A 16580-nucleotide genomic window follows, 5' to 3' on the forward strand; every position below is an offset into this window, starting at 1 on the left:
AATCGGGGAATCTCTGTACAGTGAGAGATTTGGTAATGAAGGATCTGGGCGTAATGAATGAATCGGATGATAGATGTTTTTTATTTCCAGTTTTATCCACGCTCATTAAGCTGACAAAGATGGAAGAGAATGAGGAACTTAGTGAGGATTTTGAGAAGGATCTGTGTATTCTCTGGGACATGACGATAGAGAAGGACGTGATCCGGTTGTTGCTTTCTCACAATGTCCTGGAACTCTTCGCTCAGATTATTCAAACGAGTACAGATGATCGTTTGACGGAGATTCTTGTAGGGATAATTGGGAATATGTGTAGTTTATCTGAGACACGTGACAGTTTGTGTGAGAATCCTCAAGTTGTGGGGCCTATCCTTGAGCTGATCTCTTCATTTGATCCTCCGACACTCGTGCAGCTCATGAGGCTGCTGCATGCGTGCTTGGTGTTTGAGAATACAGGGGATGAAGTGACGTGGTTTCAGCATTTCTGCAATGTGGATGGATTTGTGGAGAAATTCTCCTTCATCCTGGCCAATTCTGTCAACAGGAGTCTGCTGTTTACAGCTTTTGAGGCTCTCAATGCAATTGCCTCGAAATTTGCAATGATAGAATTTCAGCAGGATGGCAGTTTGCAGCTCAAAGATGTTCTCGTGAAGCCAGAATTGATTGCCGGCATTATCGAGGCACTTAAGCAGTTGCTTCCGGACACACAGAATGACCTGGAGATTCTTGATCTCACGGATAGGCGGAAGAAAATCATGAATTTGTTTCTGGACATCAATGCAATCCTGTCGCAGTACGAGGACACCTCGAGGGCTTCCTACAGCTCCAGCATGAAAGATATGCATGAATGCCTGGAGAGTATCCTCATGCCCTACTGCCATGCTGTCAATCTCGTACCGCCAACGGCTAATGAGCAAGGAGTCATTGAGAATGTCAGTGATCTCCTGATTGCTCTCTCTCCGCCCTTTCCCGGCAAATGCTTCGGGCAGATGATCAAAATCTGGGCAGTAATTGAGGAATTTCGGGAGAAGAGTGACCAGGAAGAAGAGTCAGAGTGGACATGTCGCAGAGATGAAGTGAATGCTGAAGATATTTCCACGACAATCCTGGATTTCTTCTCGCGCATCATCAAAAACACGTCGCAGGAAACCTTTGAGGAATCCCTCAAGGATCTCCCGAGTAGCACCCTCAAGAGACTCCATGCCAAACTAGAAGCTGAAGCTCAAGATCTGGACACAAAGCAGATCTGTGAGAAATTCCACGAGTTCTTTAGCAAGGACCAAAATGTGGAAAACACATAAATATTTTAGGTATGATTCCTTCTAATCACACCTATTGTAATCTTCGGATTTTCTCAAAGTGCTCCGATCGAGCTGAAATTCACAGGGTATATGTTTTGAACATCCCTGATGCCGAAAATCATAAGCCGGCAGTTTCGGTCCCGGCTGCCGTCCGGCCGGCCGTCCGTAGTACGCAATATCTCTGGTTTGGATAGAGATAGGGTAAAGTAAGCCCTTTTCGCCACCTTAAGGTTGGATACTCTTGTAATTCTTCCAATTTTTGTCGAAATAAAATGAAATTTTTTGTACAAATGCTTTGAAGCTTTGTCTCTCTATTGAACCAGGAGACTTCCCGGGAATTTTTGGACATCGAGTTGTATTGTAGCTTGAGGAGAGACTCACCTAAAATATCGAAGGAAAAGAATTAATCTCTCCTTGTCGCCGGATCGCGGGTTCAGGGGCCTTTTTGAGGTTATTGCTATGCACTATTTGTTTTATAATTTCTCACGTCTTTTTACTTCACTGATTTTAATGTTCTTAACTCACTGTTTAGATTTATTTTAATTGATTTAAATTCACTTTATTTAGTTTAATGATATTAGATAATTCACTTTATTTAAATACGAATTTCACTTGCCGCGATGTGTTCCTTTGTAAAGTCCAATTCCAACTAACTGACTTGCAATTTTATCATTGACACATCTTGCACATCCGGCAATGGCTTCGCGCCATTATTGCAGTTATGGCACCACAAGTGGCGCCATCCAACACCTCCCCCCTTTAAGGAATGAGGCGACGTGCCCTCATCCTTTCTGTGTAGGACCCAGGAGCAGGACGTCCGGGACGAAGACGTTGCGCTATGGGCGATGAAGACGGTCTAATTGGTGCGTCCGGTGTTTTCGGTTCCTCTGGTTCCTGTGCTGGCGTGGTATTACGAGGAGTTTCAGGAAATCCAAGGAATTCTGGTTCCGACGTATCCAAACCTAAACCATCAGGAGTGTCGCTAACGACAATTGGTGTTGGTTTCCACGACGTTGTAGCAATCGGAGTAGAGTTGTTCGATCCTGTTGAGGAATCCTTAGGAACATCCGCAGAGTTGGGACTCTGGCGAGGAGTCGGGTGTGTCGGTGTATCACTGGGTGCGAAGAACAGTGGAAGTGAATCTGTAGTCTTCTCTGAATTCGCTGAACGGCCTCTAAGCTGATTAATGTGTGAGCGGATAATGATTCCATCTGATAAACGCACATTATAGCTGACTGAGCCTCGACGTTCAATCACTGTTCCTGGAGCCCATGTGAACTTTCCACCTTGGAAGAACTTCTTTGCATAGACTTCCTCCCCCCTCTGGAACGAGCGTTTCTTTGCACCGTGTTTGCGATTATATTGCTCTTCCATTTTCTTGTTTCGTTGAGGGTCCTGCGGATCACGAAATTTGAGCAAATCAAAAATCGTCCTAACTTTTCTCGAGAACAAAACCTCCGAAGGAGATTTTCCATCAGGTGAATTTTCATTTGGAGTAGTTCTGTAGTTTGCCAGGAACCTTTGAAGACCAACATCCAAAGAAATTGTCCTCCCTTGCTTCTCCAGCGACCTCTTGAATGAATCCACAAGCCTCTCGCATTGCCCATTGCTGTATGGACAGTAAGGATTGGTCTTAAGATGCTTGATGCCGTTCATCCGACAAAATTCCTCGAACTCGTCACTTACAAACTGCGTCCCATTGTCACTAACAATTGTTTCCGGAAGACCATTTCGTGCGAAAGTCTCTCTGAGCTTTTGAATTGTTTGCGTGGTTGTTGATGACGGAGTTCGGAAAATTTCAGGCCATTTGGAGTATGCATCGATGATTAGCAAGAAGGTTTCACCTCGATATTTGGCATAATCCAAATGAATTCGCTCCCAGGGATGTGTAGCTAGCGGCCATGATGCTAATTCTGCTTTCACAGGAGTTTTTGCGGCAGAGGCGCAGTCTGTACAGCTTTTGACTTTCTGCTCAATTTCGCTATCAATACCCGGCCAGAAAACGTATCCTCGAGCTATGGACTTCATTCTGGACATACCAGGGTGTGCATCATGCAGTTGAGTGATGATTTTCTTGCGAAATTGCTCTGGAATAACGATTCTCTCCCTGTAAAACACGCAGTCATGGATAAGCGAGAGAGCATTCCTGATCTTGAAATACTTCGCTACTTCCTTGGAACGAATTGACTTCAGTGATGTCGGCCATCCGCCCTTGATGTAGTTCACAACATCTCGTAAACTCTCCGAAGATTGTGTTGCGCGCTTGATCATGCTGAAATTCACAGGTAGTCTAGAAGAAGCTTCCTCAACGATAAGACGATCTTGAGTCTCCTCTAGTTGAATTTCTGCAATTACGACTTCTTCTAAGGGTGGTCGACTTGCACTGATCAGTCTCGACAGCACATCCGCATGCCCGAAGCTGTCGGTTGAGATAAATTTTATCTCAAAATCGTAACTTTGTAAAATCAGCGACCATCTTTGAAGGCGGTTAGCTGTGTGTACCGGAATCCCTTTCTTGCTTCCGAAAATCGACACAAGTGGTTTGTGATCGGTCAGCAAAGTAAATCTCCTCCCATAAATAAAGCGATGAAACTTTTTGAGAGCGTAAACGATTCCAAGCCCTTCCTTTTCTATTTGACTATAGCGCTGTTCGGTTTCCGTCAGGCGTCTGGAGGCATGGTAAAAAGCCTTCTGTGTCCCGTCAGGATACTGGTGATAGGCTACAGACCCTATAGCGTATGAAGAGGCATCTGAGGCAACCACAATGGGGAGATTTGGATCGTAGTGGGTCAGCAAAAGGTCTGAGGTGATAATTGCCTTGAACTTTTTGAATGCAGCTTCACATTCAGCTGTCCACTTCCACGGAACACCCTTCTTGAGTAAGCGATCCAATGGAGTTCTAATCTCACTCATTGATCGGATGAATCGTCCCCAAAACTGCACTGCTCCGAGAAAACTGCGAAGTTCACTAACATTGGATGGAGCGGGCATTTTGCAAATTGCTTCAGTTTTATCGGGATCCGGATGTAGGCCTTTCTCATCTGCAACGACACCAAGAAATTTTATTTCACGCGAAAAAAATCGGCACTTCTCCAATTTAACACGGAAATTGTAGTCCTCTAGGCGTTTGAAGACTTCTTTGAGCACGGCAAAATGCTCTTTGGTGTCACTGCTGGCCACGCAGATATCATCAAAATAGGAAATTACCCCAGGAATGCCTTGAAGCATTCTTTCTACGATTTCTTGGAATATTCCGGGGGCACTCCGGATACCAGGGGGCAACCTATTGAATCGAAATAGACCACGATGAGTATGTATAGTCAATAATTGACTCGATTCCTCATCCATGGGGATCTGCAAGTACGCATCTGATAAGTCAATGTGACTGAAGACACGTTTATTGGCAAACTGGCTAAATAGACTGTCGGGGTCTGGGATCGGATGATTGTTCATCTCAACCGATTCATTTAGGCCAGTTGAATAATCTCCACATATTCTTATGCGGCCATTGGGCTTCCTAGCAACGACTATGGGCGCTGCCCACGACGAATATTCAGTGGGTGTGATGATTCCCGAAGCTTGCAGGCGTTGAAGCTCATCGTCGATCGTAGCCATTAGGTGGAATGCCACAGGACGTTTTGGACGAAAAACCGGGCTGACATGAGGCTTGAGGTGAATGGATGCAGTGGCTTTCGTGCACTGACCCATTTCGGTACCAAACACCACAGGAAAAGTAGATTGTAGCTCCTTAATCGCAGAGGTAGTGTCGATTTCCTGCTGGACAGAGTTGCAATAGGAACTCGGAGCATAATCCCACAATCCCAGTGCCTCAATCCATTCAATGCCGAATAGATTCCCTGAAGTCTTCTCGGATACGAGACATCGTCCCCTAACCTCATTTTCTCCAAGCCGAATAGAACACTCAAATTCTCCTAACATTTCGATATAGTGAGATTGGGCATCCCTGACTTTCAAAGAAATAGGTGTGAGAGAGGGTTGTTTGAGCTTTCTCCAGGTGTCAGCTGAGATAATGGACACGTCGGCTGCACAATCGAGTTGAAATTCAATTGTGTGCCCATTAATTCTCGGGGATAGGTATTTCCTTCCAGGACTTCTGGGTGAAAATACAGCGTTTGTGCGAGCCTGATTGGACTGTTTTTTCTTCTTCGCGAAATACTTTTTACCCGTGGATTTCTTTTTATCTGAATCTTGGGGAAAAGAGGGACAATATCCGTTTTTATGCCCGACCTTGCCACACTCAGAACACTTAGAATTCACGTAGAAGCAATCTTTCACGAAATGCATGGAGCCACAAAGGTAACACGGACGTGGGGGTTTGTCTTTCTTGGGCGCAAAATCCTTTTTCTTTAAGACACTAACACTAGCTATGGGAGTATCGAGGCGGGAATCACTTTTCACATTGATAAGGCGACGAGCCTCCTCTACCATAAAATTGAGAGTGATTTTATCCGCGGGTTCCGTCTCGAGTTTTGTCAACAATTGCTCCCGGACTAGAACATACTTTTCACTTTGCAGGCTATTGACAAAAATCAATGCTTTGAAATGATCTGCAGTACATTCCGCTAATTTAAATGCCTCACAGCGACGATTAACCACTCCAGCATGGGTTGTGAGATCATCAGTGTCTTTGAGAATAAGCTGAAGACACTTTCGACGTGTACAAAATAAAGACTCACCCTTTCCGAAGAGCTTTATTAAATTTGCAACATTTTCATCGAAGCTCAGATTGGCTGGCTCACGTGGCAGCAAATTGCTGGCATATCGCTCATAAGACGATGCATCCAGACGTCTAAGAAGCAGCCTCACTCTTGCAGCATCATCCAAATTCTTGCCATCGAGCAAAAATGTGCTTTTGTAGCGCTGATACCACATGTCGAAAGTGAGGTTTTGTTCAGGGGCATATGAAAAAGGGGAAATGCCTCTGGACAAAGCATCCACAGAAACCTCACTCGATTGCTGCAACGGGACTACCACTTTTTGCTCGGATTTGAGATCTTTGACCTCTTTCAGCAGAGCAGCCACAGCTTCTAGAAGCGTCTCGGTGACCTTGCTTTCACCTTCAGCCATCCCGTCTGCCAAGTATTGTAGCTTGAGGAGAGACTCACCTAAAATATCGAAGGAAAAGAATTAATCCCATCCTCGTCGCCAAGTATTGTAGCTTGAGGAGAGACTCACCTAAAATATCGAAGGAAAAGAATTAATCTCTCCTTGTCGCCGGATCGCGGGTTCAGGGGCCTTTTTGAGGTTATTGCTATGCACTATTTGTTTTATAATTTCTCACGTCTTTTTACTTCACTGATTTTAATGTTCTTAACTCACTGTTTAGATTTATTTTAATTGATTTAAATTCACTTTATTTAGTTTAATGATATTAGATAATTCACTTTATTTAAATACGAATTTCACTTGCCGCGATGTGTTCCTTTGTAAAGTCCAATTCCAACTAACTGACTTGCAATTTTATCATTGACACATCTTGCACATCCGGCAATGGCTTCGCGCCATTATTGCAGTTATGGCACCACAAGTGGCGCCATCCAACAAGTTGAAAAATACATTTCCTGGCAGCAATTCATGTTTCAGTAATTTTCGCCACTTTGTAAACACTTTTTCGCCATTGTGTAAGCACTTTTTCGCCACTTGTTTTAAATTGATTTTTAAGTTTTTATTTAACAAGTTAAATTTAACAGAAATTTGACGTTTCCCCCTACAAAGCTGCAGGGAATTTCCTTCAAAAAAGCAATTTTTGACAAAAATTTCTCCCAATGTGTAGACGCCATAACACCGATAGGGTGGAATAACCGGCTATCGCCATGTTTAGGAAAAAATTAAATTCATTTAATCATAACTTTTGAATCCTTGTTACAAGATAAGTCAAATTTGACACAAAGTTACTCAGATGTATTGGCTCTAGATACGTGAAAACAATAATCCTAGAACATAACGCTGGACTACTTAAAAAACTGATTTTTATTAATAATGCAAAAATAACCATTTCGTCGCCACTTTTTACCACTTTTCGCCAGTTTTGTAAAATTTGAAACCACTTCTCGCCACCCACTTGAAAAGAACCACACTCGGTTATTTTAGGCAATGCTATGAAAAGAATACATTCACCATTTCTCTTTCCTTGTGATCACTTTATTATTACTCTCTTTAAATGATTTTTCTTCACTTTTATTTGGGAAATCAAATTATGGGGCTTTTGCAGAAAGTAAACAATGCAGATTTGACAACTGAGAATGTACGAAGTGAAGTTAGCGTCGCCTATTGAAAAAATATGGCGACAGGTGGTAAAATCAATTCCAGAATATTACCACTTCTCGCCATGCCTCATTTTTATACAAAAATAATATAAAATGAAATATTAATTGACTAAATACAAATTTTATGTCAAACAGCCTTACAGGCTTGGCTCTAATCATCTTAGATTCGCAGCCCAGACTTCCTAGCAATCTTGGGATTGCAAAACATACAACCAGAGAAGGGACTTTCCATCGTTTCCGTCCCGGAGTTGGTTGGGAGCAACGCTAAGACGGCGATGGCCGCAAGGGAAGGGGGGAAGCATTAATCTGATGAATAAATATGAATTGAATTGACATTATTAAATAATTATATTAGAGCGAAGCTTAGTTAATAACAAAGTGATTTTCAGTGAAAAAATATCAAATACTGTACTGCAAAAACATAAAATATTGCAAGACAATTTGTCTGAGCGTTGACAAGTTTATTAAGAACTCCATATTTTTTTGGTGACTGTTCACCTTGTCGACAATTTCTTCAATTAACTTGCAAATAATCTAGTCGGTGGAGCACCAGTTATGGTTTTCTGATCCGTTGGACTAGAGGTTACGAGTAATAGTCATTTCGTAGTTCCATGAGCTCATAATTTCCTTAAAAAGTGATTTTATTTGTAGGTGGCGAAAAAGTGGTTACTGGCGAAAAAATACTGACTCTACCCTATGACATTCGTCGAACGGTACTCGAGATATTTCACTTTAAAGATTTCAATTTTAAGAAAATTTGCTATTAGAGTCAGGCGGGAAAAAAGCGGGAGAAGCGGCGTCGGACAAGCTTTCCCCATATCGCACATCGAATATTACAATGGCGGATATCAGATTTCATCATTTTTCAGGAGACAGCCTCAAAAACTAAATTTCATAATATTTTCTTATTTTCATTTACAAATTTTAAAGATTGTTTGTATATGATTCCACTGGATACAGCACATATGTGGAACTCGAAATATTGGACTTTTATTACCCAAAAATAGTTATTTAAAAAATTAAAAAATGATCCGTCACTTTTACACTTATGCGGCAAAATTGCCAAAATTATACCTCACTGTAATACTAAAAATCCAGACAAGGATTTTAAGATACGCCTCTTGTTTAGTAATTTAAATTTTAATAGAAATATTTTTTATTGGATTTCAACAATATTTCTTTTGTTGTTCGGCCATAAATTAATTTTAAAAATCATAGACCCATTGAAATTAAAGATATAGGGTAAGTGTGCCAAATTTCGCCATAGTTGCATGCAAGCGTCAAAGTCTCAAGTTTGAAATGTAATATTTTAAATACAAATTGATTTTTTTATTCTTTCTTTTGTAAGAGTGTTGCTTGGAACCTTGTAAAGAGTTTACCGTCTTTATTTACTCTAAAATCATTCTTAATACATTTTAAAATGAATAAAAATATAGACATGATTTGGTGCCCTATTTCGGTCACCTTCATTCTCATAGTTTCTTGCCCTTTGGGAATTCTTCCAATTTATCTCGTTTGTCGAAGCTACATTTTTTGATATTCTTTTGCATTGTATAATCTTTAGAGTACGTAAAATCTAAAAGTTGATGGAAATTCGAGGAACAAAAAAGGTGGCCGAAGTTGCAAGCTGGCCGGAATTTGGCACACTTACCCTAAATATCGTTCAAGTTTGCCACAATCCGAATTTGCAACGAAGGAATCGCACCTCTATAAGCTGATCTAGGCTTATCACTGGCTTTTTTTTATTTTGTAAAAATATCAACAAAAACAAAATTAAAGATACTCCGTTGGAGAGATGAAGCAGGAAGCTAGGAAGTTGGATGCCATGAGTTGATCCGGCGGCAGTTTTTGCCCCATGAGATCCTTGAGTTTCTGCGTGGCCATGAGTAAAGGTGTAGCCCGTTCGGGAACAATTCTATTTGTCACCCTGGACCAGTTTTCTCGAGTCATCTCAAGATGAGGCATCAACTGTTCCTGCATCTCCAGCAAATCCCCTCCCTGGGCACACATGATGCAGTGTGCAAGGGTCAGACACAGCTGATCCATCAAATTGTCCCTGTGCTTGTACTCATTGAAGTCCACGAGATTGTCAGCCTGTTCCAGAGCCTGAATCAATGCCGCCCAAATACTGACAAAGTGCTGCCCATAGCGTTCCCTCGAGCTGACCGTCCCCAGAGCCACAGTCGCATTGATGCGTACTTTGAAATTGGGATTCTTCACAATTAGTCCACAGAGGACAGGAAAAACCATTGCTGGCCAATTCAGCTGTTTCTGAACAGATTCCACATAGAAGCAAGGATTCTTCATCATATTCCCCAACGCATAGCACGCATTCCACCGTACTTTCATAAATTTCACATCCCGCACATTCTCAACGAGGCACTCAATGACACTCCTCGTCAGTTCCTGCCACTTCCGATGCATCAGCAAATCCTCCCTGATCAGATACAACAAATTCCCAATAGCTCGAACAATATTGCATCTCACCTTGTGCTGATCATCACAAGATGCAATTGCAATTCTCAGCATCTTCTCCAACAGATCATCCCTCAGACGATCCAGCGGACTATCAGACTTCTGCTGAATATCCGTAATATTTCCCAAAGCCCATGCTGCCTTCATTCTACTCATCTCATCACCAATTGGCACCAAATCCGTCACCATTTCCGCTGTATTCTCCACAAAAACCAAATCATTCCTCAATGATGGAAACTGCGCAAAGACACTCAGTGCTCGACATGCTGATGCCCTGACAATTGTCTCATTGTCACTGCTATTCCCATGAAGCAGACTCAACATGAGAAATTGCTTATCCCTTGGCACATTCTCATAAATATGACCACCAATATTCGACAGTGCATCGCAGCATATCACCTTGACATTCATCACACTGCCCTGCAACTGTTCCGTCACAGCCGGCAGCACCAACAACCAAAATTCAATCCCAACATCCAATTCTCCAGCTGGCTTCGATGACACATTCAAAAAATACTGAGTAATTGAGTGAGCAATAAAATCCAAAGCTTTAGCTGCATTCAATACAATCACCGCTGCACTATCCCTCAGACCATTCCTCACAGCTTCACCCACCAACTTCAAATGCCCCATGAGAATGCCAATGTGCGTGGACATTGCAGCCAAAAGGCTGAAACATTCACTCTGAATTTCCAACGATTGAACTCCACATCTTCCCGGGATCTTCCTTCCCCCCTTCTTCCCATCCTCCGTGCAAATGCTGAGACAATTGAGAACAGTTTCAAGAATCCATGACATCTTCTTTTCCCCACCCTCATCATTTACTTCCTCCTCTCCTCTCTTCTCCTCACGGTCATCTTCCCCAATTTCCTCCTCCTCCTCCCAATCTACTTCTTCTTCTTCATCTGCAACATCTCCCAAAAATACCTTGTGGATGTCTTCTGTAACCCGTCGAACACTCAATCTCTCTACTCCAATGCATTCTACGATTTCTGGCGTAAAGTCCGTGATCGAAATTATGAAGCCCATCAAACGGAGAGCTTGCAATTTTATTGTTGCCTCCATGTGATTGACTAGTTTTCGCAAATGCTTCACAATCTCAGTAACCAGACCGGGTTTCAAGCGATGGAACGGAGTAGCCTGGAAAAAATTATATAACAATACAGTGGAACCTCGATAGAGTCAACCCCCGATAGAGTCAATCTCTAATAGGGAAAAGGCTCATAATTTTGTCCAGTTTCTTATTTTGGACACTTTGAGGATAAAATTGGACACTAAAAATAAATTGATTAATATGACGGATTTTTATTCCAATATTTGACGAATAATGAATTCTATCTAAATATTTGTTCTTTTTGGAAGATTTTAACACTAAAAACGTTAAATTTTGAATATAATTTGAGTTGAAATTGCTTTGTTGACAATTCACTGTGAGCAATTGCTTACGAGAAATATGACAGAACTTCGTGTTTACTTCAATCTTATTTAGCTGTGGTGAAGTACTAACAATGTTTCTTAGCTTAGAATCGCATAAATTGGCTTAAGTCGCGAGTTAACTTCCACCTCACAAATATTTGTAATTAACAATAATTATTGAACGTGTACTGAGACATGAATTTACAAATTGTTTCATTTTCAGAGGAGTACAGTAGACTCTCAATCGGGAATATGGGGCAAAATGTCATCCGGTTTAGCGATAGAATTGAGCGTCAAAGCCTTTGTAAATTCCACAAAAAGTGCTCAATAAGTGCTAAAAGTGCTCACGATAAAATAGGAAGAACTACAACGAATTTGAGCGAATTAGCTTCATAATTAAACGTGAAAATTGTCAACAAAATTTGACGCCCGATTGAAAAAGAGCCGATTGAGTGAGAGTCTACTGTATTAGTGCATTTCAGTAGATATATCTGCATAAAAACCCACGAAAGTTATTTTTTGCGAGTGCCAGAAAATGTTAAGCCTCGTTCGTAGTATGTCAGGAACTGACTTGGCTATGAACGAGCTTAGTCGTCTCTGGACTTTAGTCATAAGTGTGTCTAGGGCATAAGCCTATGATCGCAATGTTTGAGCCATCATTAATTTGGAAGTGAATAATATTATGGCACAAAAAGAAAAATGTACAGGTAGGGTGGAATCACCACTTCTAGCCACGTATATTGAAAACGCTATTTTTCACGATTTATGAAATAAATGAGCCGCAAAGTTACTTGTATTTTTATTGCTGCTACGTATAGAGTCGAAAAACACTCATTTTTTGTTTTGAATTTAAATGTTTGAGCATTTTTTAGAGGAATATTTTAAGCAAGTGCATCGAATCCAATATTTCTTACCAAATATAGTAAGTGTCATGAAACTTTTATCGAACAAAATTTACGATTTTGAATAAATAATTTGTCTATTGTACATTTAATTACATTCGACGAATACATAAGATTTGTATTTAGTTAGTTAATATTTCATTTTATATTATTTTTATGTAAAAATGAGCCATGGCGGAAAATGGTAATATTCTAAAATTGATTCACCACCTGTCGCCATAACTTTTCAATAGGCGACGCTAACTTCACTTCATAGATTCTCAGTTGTCAAATCTACTTTGTTCACTTTCTACAATAGTCTAATAATTTGATTTCTCAAATAAAAGTGAAGAAAAATCATTTAAAGAGAGTAATAATAAAGTGATCACAAGGAAAAAAGAAATGCTGAATGTATTCTTTGCATAATATTGCTCTAAATAATCGAGTTTAAACCTTTGGGTAGCGAGAAGTGGTTACGGAACTGGCGAAAAGTGGTAAAAAGTGGCGACGAAGTGGTTATTTTTGCATTGTTAATAAAAATCAATTTTTATGTACTCCCGCGTTGAATTGTAGGATAATTGTTTTGAAGAATCTAGAGCCAATATATCAAAGAAGCTTTGTGTCAAATTTGAGTTATCTGATAATAAGGGGTCAAAAATTATAATACAGTAGACTCTCGCTTAGCCGTGAGAGCGGGTCCAAATGTCATACGGTTTTTGAGAGTGATACCCATTAAATTGTTTGAAATCCAACGATTTTTTTGTTTACATTGAAAATTTAAGGAGTGAATCCTGACCTGACTGAATCCGACAGTCTCTCTAAACATGCGTACTGTCCAAAAAAGTTACAGTGAGTAAGAATTACAGTAGATAGAGCACATTTGCTTAACAAAAAAAGCCCAAAACCGGGAACAATGTGTCATCAAAATTTTGAAAATCCAACTGCTTCACGGATTTTTTTATGTCTACCCGGAAAAAGAGTCCACGGATAAGCGAGAGTCTACTGTATTCATAATAACGTTTTTCTAGTTTATTTTTTTTTCATTTCATTTCATGTAATACTTTTGAGCTAGGGCTCTTGAAAGAAAAATTTTGACATATATATTTAGGTGTTCAAGGAATTCAATGTTTGTGTGTTAGCGGCCATCGCCGTCTTAGAGTTGGTAACCAACCTCCAGAGTAACAAAGTTAGAAGTTGAAAAAAGCCTTAGGAAGCGTATTTCTTAAGCGAATGTGGACATTTCGGGATTTTCGGAAAGGTCTTGGAATTTCTAACAAGTCTAATCCGGTTTGAATTGCTTATAAACCAGAAATGAACCGATAACACGTATTTCGTGACTTATAAATGTATTGTACAGTAGACTCTCTCTCAATTGGGCTTTTGGGGCGAAATGTCATCCGGTTTATCGATAGATTTGGGCGTCAAAGCCTTTGTAAATCCCACAAAAAGCGCTCAATTATAAAGAATCACGATAAAATAGGAAGAACTACAGCGAATTTGAGCAAATTTGCTTCATAATTAAACGTGAAAATTGTCAACAAAATTTGTCGCCCGATTGAAAAAGAGCCGATTGAGTGAGTGTCTACTGTAAGTCCATTTACAGTATAGTTTGAGGGCAGGGGTGAGCAAGAACAGTTTGAAACCGAATAAACGTCAAACCAAGTTTATCCAGGTAGAGTTTTGACCAATGACGTACAAACAAATTTCATTTGACGTTTGTTCGGCTTGAAACGGTGCTTGCTCACCGCTGAAGAATAGTATCATTGGATGCAGAGACCTCAAATCTACCTGCATCCAAATAAAACAGAGTAAAACGAAGGGTGATGGGCATGTCAAAGGATCCAGGGTCGACTTATTGAGGGGAGGGTCGCCGAAAGTTTTAAGTTTTATCTCCAACCGTTTGACCTCTACAGTAGACTCTCTCAAATTCGGGCATATGGGGCCGAAATGTCAGTCGAATTAGATAGAAATTCGGGCGATAGACTTTTTGAAATGCAACGATTTTTTATTCATGTGCATATAGATATTGAGTTTACACACTCATATATAACGTAAATTGCATGAAAATCCTTCAATAATGCAAAATCACATCAAAACTGTAATTTTCTAAAACAAATAAAAACCGTCTAAAACGTGAAGATATGTTGAGAAAAGTAGTCCCCGGGGGGTGGAAGGTGAAAATTTTGCAGGACAAAAAATAGAGCGATATTACTGCTTTCTCTGTAAATGTAGTTTGGGCAATAATAAATATAGCCGAGACTTGCGAGATTGCTCAGGTCGTCTTTTCGTCCATTTGACCTTGAATTATTCCTAATAGTATTTTGTGAAGGTCAAGCATTTAAAACGTTTTAGATAGCGTATTTTTGAACAGATTCGAGCAAGTTTGGATTCGTTGAGAAGGTTTTTGAATTCTTAAGAGGTCCTGAACGGTTTCAACGGCGACTATGATTTTCGTACGGCTCTGGGGCCTTTCAAAATGATAAATACTCACCGGAACAAGAACAATGAAGCACTTGAGTAGCTGAACCACGATAGGTGAAAGTGATTCTGTGTCTAATGCTTGAAAGAGGGCTCTGTAGATTTCCAAAATCATATTTCCCAGAGCCACGGAGAATGGAGTGAAAGATGTGGATTCCCTTTCGGTACTCTCTGCCTGATAGAGGTACTTCTTGGCGTCATGAAGGAGGCAGGAGATAGTTTGGAGAGCACTGATGCGACATCGATGATTCGGATCACTGAGGATGCACTTGGTCAGGAACATCCCGCCGGGGTAGTTGATGTCATTTGTGGAAAAAAGACAATGCCAGTAGCCAAACATTGTCCTTTGTTCGACCACTTTTGGCAGAGTTCCTATTAACTGGATGGCAGTGAGGCGGACGCGATACTTCTTTTTGTCCCTGATATCCTGACTGAATTTACTGCCGGCTGAATCGGACAGTTCTGATTCACTGGTGGGCTGTGTCAGGTGTTCTTCTGAAGAATCACCTAGATTGCAGTCCACAGAGACACTTTCGTAGGAATAAGGCTTGAGGAATTGACTGGTATCTTCATTTTTGGATTTTTTGTTCTTCCTATGGGATTTCTGAGCAGTTTTCCTGGTCTTCTTCTGCCTGATGATCTTTCCGCCTTTGTTTACGGATGGATTCTGGGGTTCTAGAAGAATCTGTTGGGATGGAGTGACTTTCTGTGGTTTCAACCACTCTTCTTCGACATACCCTGTGACCATAAATGTTCGAGCAGCTCCTAGAACCTCTCCTAAATTATCCTGAATCCACGCAGAATGCAATTCTGCAAGGATTTTGAGGATATTTAAACTTCGGTAGATGAATGTTGCGTAGTGTGTCTCGCCAAGACTTCCCAATTCCCATCGGTAAATGTTTCTGAGTACTATATCTCCCAGTTTTGTGATGTAATCTTCTGGAATCTTCACCACAGCCTCGGCTTCTGTGTAACTGTCCAGGATTGTTTCAACACAAGACAATGCACTCTGGAGGATATCTTCTTCTGTGTTCTTTTCATGCTCTAGCTCTGGGCTATTTCCCAGTTTCGGATTCTTCAGGAGTTTCGTGAAGAGTCCTCTGTCCACAGATAGGAATCTTTCATAGGGGATTTCTATGGCATTGACATTGTCTAGGAATAGGACATTGAAAGCTTTTAATGCATCACAGACTACAGCATGGAATTTCTTTTCAAGACACTTCAGAAGCCACACAATATTGAGGCTGGCAATGTTAGGAGGGACTCTGATTTTCTGTTTCTTCACCAAGGAAACTAACAAATAACATGCCTTCACTATCAGTGTGTCCTCATGTGGAGGAATCTTCGGAAATGCACCCATCAGAGCCAGAGCACACTGGCAATACAAAAACATATTAACTTCAAGAATTCCTTAACAAAATTACCAAAAAATCTTACTTTTTGGTCAGCAATTTGCTGATGGCGAAAACAGATGGCATTTAATTCATTGAGCACTAGATTTATTTCAATCACTGACGCACTACTATGATCATCGTAGTGATTTAGGAAGAGAAATCTCGTACATAAATTGGAAAATTCACTCCTTTCACTCTCCATTTGGGAAAATGCAAAATATTTTGGAAAATAAAAACAGAATTTCACAACTTAACCCAACTTTTTTTCCAAAATATCATCGATATTTCCAACGATATTCTATGATATTTAGATATATCGGAGCAAAAATTGAAATATCGCCAACGAAAACA

General features: G+C 40.5%; 3 protein-coding genes across 3 annotated transcripts; 1 reads left to right on the top strand and 2 right to left on the bottom strand.

Moving 5' to 3' along the window:
• Window positions 1-4: 4 nt before the first annotated feature.
• On the top strand, window positions 5-1589 carry LOC129801079 (protein saal1-like; the record flags this gene model as incomplete). Its single annotated transcript, XM_055845839.1, has 2 exons — window positions 5-32; window positions 91-1589. Coding segments are annotated over 2 exons (1236 nt in total), but the record flags the coding sequence as incomplete, so codon positions are not given.
• Window positions 1590-2057: 468 nt separating this feature from the next.
• On the bottom strand, window positions 2058-6386 carry LOC129801080 (uncharacterized protein K02A2.6-like). The gene has a single exon (XM_055845840.1). It carries the CDS (start codon window positions 6384-6386, stop codon window positions 2058-2060), a length of 4329 nt encoding a protein of 1442 aa, XP_055701815.1.
• Window positions 6387-9305: 2919 nt separating this feature from the next.
• Window positions 9306-16512, bottom strand: LOC129802427 (HEAT repeat-containing protein 6-like). Its single transcript, XM_055848226.1, has 3 exons — window positions 16273-16512; window positions 14849-16210; window positions 9306-11200 (listed from the first exon to the last, which is right to left on the bottom strand). The coding sequence occupies exons 1-3, from the start codon at window positions 16429-16431 to the stop codon at window positions 9359-9361; spliced, it is 3363 nt and encodes a 1120-aa protein (XP_055704201.1). The 5' UTR covers window positions 16432-16512; the 3' UTR covers window positions 9306-9358.
• Window positions 16513-16580: the final 68 nt, after the last annotated feature.

This window comes from Phlebotomus papatasi, chromosome 2 (genome assembly GCF_024763615.1).
Source record: "Phlebotomus papatasi isolate M1 chromosome 2, Ppap_2.1, whole genome shotgun sequence".
Lineage (NCBI taxonomy): Eukaryota > Metazoa > Arthropoda > Insecta > Diptera > Psychodidae > Phlebotomus > Phlebotomus papatasi.

Excerpts from the sequence above, each read along its gene's own strand:
- LOC129802427 (XM_055848226.1), bottom strand. The coding sequence starts at position 16,431 with ATGGAGAGTGAAAGGAGTGAATTTTCCAATTTATGTACGAGATTTCTC. Across the intron at positions 16,211-16,272 it reads AGCAAATTGCTGACCAAAAA|TGTGCTCTGGCTCTGATGGG; the intron begins GTAAGATTTTTT and ends TTGTATTGCCAG. Across the intron at positions 11,201-14,848 it reads GCTTCATTGTTCTTGTTCCG|GCTACTCCGTTCCATCGCTT; the intron begins GTGAGTATTTAT and ends AATTTTTTCCAG.
- LOC129801080 (XM_055845840.1), bottom strand. The coding sequence starts at position 6,386 with ATGGCTGAAGGTGAAAGCAAGGTCACCGAGACGCTTCTAGAAGCTGTG.